The sequence below is a fragment of the Oncorhynchus kisutch genome, unplaced genomic scaffold (assembly GCF_002021735.2).
Source record: "Oncorhynchus kisutch isolate 150728-3 unplaced genomic scaffold, Okis_V2 scaffold841, whole genome shotgun sequence".
Taxonomy (NCBI): Eukaryota; Metazoa; Chordata; class Actinopteri; order Salmoniformes; family Salmonidae; genus Oncorhynchus; species Oncorhynchus kisutch.
Window position 1 is genome coordinate 49,149 of NW_022262786.1, and position 4,517 is coordinate 53,665.

Genomic DNA, 4,517 nt, shown 5'->3' on the forward strand with positions numbered 1-4,517 from the left:
TATTTAGAGGGGAAGTTGGTTAGGATGATATCTATGAGGGTGCCCGTGTTTAAGGTTTTGGGGAGGTACCTGGTAGGTTCATTGATTATTTGTGTGAGATTGAGGGCATCAAGTTTAGATTGTAGGATGGCTGGGGTGTTAAGCATGTTCCAGTTTAGGTCGCCTAGCAGCACGAACTCTGAAGATAGATGGGGGGCAATCAGTTCACATATGGTGTCCAGAGCACAGCTGGGGGCAGAGGGTGGTCTATAGCAGGCGGCAACGGTAAGAGACTTGTTTTTAGAGAGGTGGATTTTTAAAAGTAGAAGTTCGAATTGTTTGGGTACAGACCTGGATAGTAGGACAGAACTCTGCAGGCTATCTTTGCAGTAGATTGCAACACCGCCCCCTTTGGCAGTTCTATCTTGTCTGAAAATGTTGTAGTTTGGAATTAAAATGTCTGAGTTTTTGGTGGTCTTCCTAAGCCAGGATTCAGACACAGCTAGAACATCCGGGTTGGCAGAGTGTGCTAAAGCAGTGAATAGAACAAACTTAGGGAGGAGGCTTCTAATGTTAACATGCATGAAACCAAGGCTATTACGGTTACAGAAGTCGTCAAAAGAGAGCGCCTGGGGAATAGGAGTGGAGCTAGGCACTGCAGGGCCTGGATTCACCTCTACATCGCCAGAGGAACATAGGAGGAGTAGAATAAGGGTACGGCTAAAAGCTATGAGAATTGGTCGTCTAGAACGTCTGGAACATAGAGTAAAAGGAGGTTTCTGGGGGCGATAAAATAGCATCAAGGTATAATGTACAGACAAATGTATGGTAGGATGTGAATACAGTGGAGGTAAACCTAGGTATTGAGTGATGAAGAGAGAGATATTGTCTCTAGAAACATCGTTGAAACCAGGAGATGTCATTGCATGTGTGGGTGGTGGAACTAATAGGTTGGATAAGGTATAGTGAGCAGGACTATAGGCTCTACAGTGAAATAAGCCAATAAACACTAACCAGAACAGAAATGGACAAGACATATTGACATTAAGGAGAGGCATGCTTAGTCGAGTGATCAAAAGGGTCCGGTGAGTGGAGAGGTTGGTTGGTGATTTAGACAGCTAGCCAGGGCATCGGTAGCAAGCTAGCATAGGATGGAGGTCTGTTGTTAGCCACCTCCTGCGCTCCGTCAGTAGATTAGTGGGGTTCCGTGTGGTAGAGGGGATCAATCCAAATCACACAACAACAACAAAAATAAAAACAATAGATATAGTTATAGAGGCCCAAGAAGAAAACATAATAATAATAATAAAAAAATAAAAAAATTGTCTGATTGTCTATTCAGATAGCAGCCGGTAAGACAGCTAACGGTTAGCAGGCCGCAGATGGGCGTTCAGGTAACGTCGCGACGGAGGAGCCAGCCGAATAACCCCTTCGGGTAGATAACGTCGGCAGTCCAGTTGTGAAGGCCCGGTGGGGCTCCGCGAAGGCAGCAAAACGGGTCCGGATAGGCGACTGCAGCCCAGGTGCGATTGATGGAACTCAGGAGTGATTGACGGAGCTTGCTAGCTCCGGAACAATTGATGTTTGCTCCGGGATCGACGAAGGCCGATAGTCACACGGATAGCAGCTAGCTAGCTGTGAGATCCGGGCATGAATGTCCAGAGAGCAGTCGAAATCCAGGGACATGGAGAGAAAAATTGGTCCGGTATGCTCCGCTCCGAGCCGCGCTGCGCCGTACAGAACTGGCGATAGACTTTCGAGCCAAAGGATAGCCGATGACCACAAACCGTGGTTAGCTGAACACCAACGACTTACCAGTAAAGGAGCCAACTAGCTTCTGAACTAGCTTCTGGATTAGCTTCTGGCTAGTTGCAGGCTAGCTTCTTGGAGTTTCTGGCTAGCTTCTTGGAGGATTACAGATCTGAGGTAAATAATACTTTTTTATAAATATACATTGGTGAGGCGGGTTGCAGGAGAGTGTTTTGAAGATGAGTTGATGAAAAATAAAATGTATGTGAAAAAGTTGTAAATATATATATATATACAGGACACGACAAGACGAGGACAAAAGACGTCTGAACTGCTATGCCACCTTGGCAATAATTATGTTTTCATGTGCCATGATTCTGACATTTCACATATGGTCCTCATAGGATTAGGCTACATAATTACAGTGGTGCAGTAAATGTAATCTCAATTCAATACGAGATGCATATACTGTACATATAGCCATTATAGCTATTAAACCCATGTTCAGTGACTGTAATCTGGGACGCAAGTGGCCTAAAATGTTTGTGACGTTCCATGGAACCCACAGTGTTGTTTAAAACTAGATTCTGATTGGCTTGCAGGTCATTCTACAGTGTACATTATAAATGAAAACTTTTATATCAGTGTTACAGATTCACATTACTGAACGTGTCTCAACCCGTACCGCGCTTTTATCTGCCTAAAGGTATCTTCACGCACGACTGGATAGGCCTTTTGGATACGCTTGTCCAAGGTAAGGATATGCGTCAAGCTATAGCCTACTTTTAATGTTTTAGTTCCGGACTCAAATTACTCCAGTCAAGTGATTAATCATAAAAGTGAGTTGTTTTGACTAAGCAGTCCAATGACCAATGCTGTTTTTGGACTATGAGACCCTCGGCTATATACTATGATGAGCCAATAACATGCATAGATTGTGCATTAGGCATTGCACAAGTTAGTGTCTAGGTCAGAATATAAAGTTGCTACTTCCGTCAACTCAAGTTACTCAAGTCAAGTGATTAATCGTAAGAGTTAGTTGTTTTGACTGTCAAAACAAATAACTTTGATGGAATATTCCAAATTACAATGGCAATTATTCATCACAAATTCACAATATTACTTGTATTTCAATGATTCATCCAGGCCCAAGACATAAAGTCTCCTGAAAGCTGTGTAGCAATCATTCCATTGCTGACCCATAGGATGGTAATCACATACATGATTGGCTTCATCTAGAATCATGGATACCTTTCATGTGAGTACTCACACACAATATTTTTTTTACATACCTCAGAAGGAAGATACCTCAATATCTGGAAGCACTGTCTCGTGTACAATTGCTAATGCTATCTCTGAAATGTCTAACAAAATGTTGACTTGATCGTTTCATCAAGACCTTCTCATCACAAGTTGGAACTAGTGGTCAACATTGGGACAATGCAGCCATAAATAACATGGACCAATATTTTCATTGGGGTAAGCACTATATTTCTGATGGGTTTAAAGATTGTATTACATTATCTTACCATAGATATTTTTCCTCTAATTTGGCTCCTGTTCCTCCAACAGTGAGCAAGACCTGCCAGCAGAGCTCACTGGAGCAGGGAGACATGCCGTCATCCTTTTGGCGCCTGACAAAGTACACTTTTTTCCTTCTAAATAACACTATAGTAACATCTTCTGCACAAAGTTACATTCCTAATAAGATTGGTGTTAAGTGAGAAAGAATCCTAAAGATGGTCCAATGGGCATGGTCTGAAGCCTCTCGTCATCTCAGTGTGTTGAACCACCTTATTTCTTGCAGGCTTGAGATTCAGATCCTGCTGAACGATGTTAAGCATTCGATTAACCACATGCAGGGGACGCTGAACACCGTGCAGGGGCAGTGTATTGAGTTGCAGACTGCCATGTCTAAGGTAGTGTCAGATGAGTCTCAGATACAGAAGAATAAGTCTATGATGGTATGGTGATAATGATTGAGATGGTCATTATAATAATGATGACTAGCGGTACCCCACCCTAAGGGCGGTAAATCATTGGATCTGATTAATTTACACTAATAATAAGCTATTGTCAACTTCCCGTCTATGCTTATCTTGCTCATTGCTCACTGTCAATTGCTGACTGTTATCCTATGTGTTTAACTATTATTGATTTCTCACAGAAAAATAATTTGATTGCAAATGTACCTGGGGCCATGTAAATAATTGTTAGGCTACTCATCTTGAATCCACCGGTGGCAACTTGTGTGACCATAAAAGTCTGTGTGCGACTGGGCACAGTAAAATAATTTGGTTACTGACCTGCCCTACATCATAGAAGGCCCTTCAAGTCAGAACTAGGAAATTCTGTCAGTGAGCATTATGGGTAATTATCCTACATACTTACATCAAATACTTTATGATAGCATCATCTCCTGTAGTAACAGTGCCATTCCAAACACAATAAATGTGAGAATGAACAAAGATACAAAATATTGCTAAAGTGAAGAAAATCAGCTCAAAATTGTAGGAGGAAATGCCCCTGCAGCAGGGAGGCTTACGGTATTATAATATATTGTAGATAACATTAATATAATTTGTGTATTTACAGTATCATTACACATACAAATGAAAGTATATGCTAGGGATTGATCTACACTGAGTGAACAACACATTAAGAACACCTTCCTATTGAGTTTCCCCCCCTTGGTGGTGGACCATTGTTGATACTCAGGGAAAAGTGTGGAGTGTGAAAATCCCAACAGCATGGCAGTTCTTGACACAAAATTCTACCATACTCTGTTC

The 4,517-nt window shown here is 41.9% G+C and overlaps 1 protein-coding gene across 2 annotated transcripts; it reads left to right on the top strand.

Moving 5' to 3' along the window:
- The first annotated feature begins 2,373 nt into the window (after window positions 1-2,373).
- Window positions 2,374-4,517, top strand: LOC109878119 (uncharacterized). Of its 2 annotated transcripts, none has more exons than XM_031816629.1 (5): window positions 2,374-2,482; window positions 2,875-2,986; window positions 3,126-3,207; window positions 3,301-3,370; window positions 3,536-4,517. In XM_031816629.1, the coding sequence occupies exons 2-5, from the start codon at window positions 2,972-2,974 to the stop codon at window positions 3,699-3,701; spliced, it is 333 nt and encodes a 110-aa protein (XP_031672489.1). In that variant the 5' UTR covers window positions 2,374-2,482; window positions 2,875-2,971; the 3' UTR covers window positions 3,702-4,517. The 2 variants fall into 2 exon arrangements, with proteins under 2 accessions (XP_031672489.1, XP_031672490.1); XM_031816630.1 differs by having other exon boundaries at window positions 2,398-2,482; window positions 2,934-2,986.

Excerpts from the sequence above, each read along its gene's own strand:
- LOC109878119 (XM_031816629.1), top strand. Across the intron at positions 3,208-3,300 it reads GGACCAATATTTTCATTGGG|TGAGCAAGACCTGCCAGCAG; the intron begins GTAAGCACTATA and ends TTCCTCCAACAG. Across the intron at positions 3,371-3,535 it reads TCCTTTTGGCGCCTGACAAA|GCTTGAGATTCAGATCCTGC; the intron begins GTACACTTTTTT and ends TATTTCTTGCAG.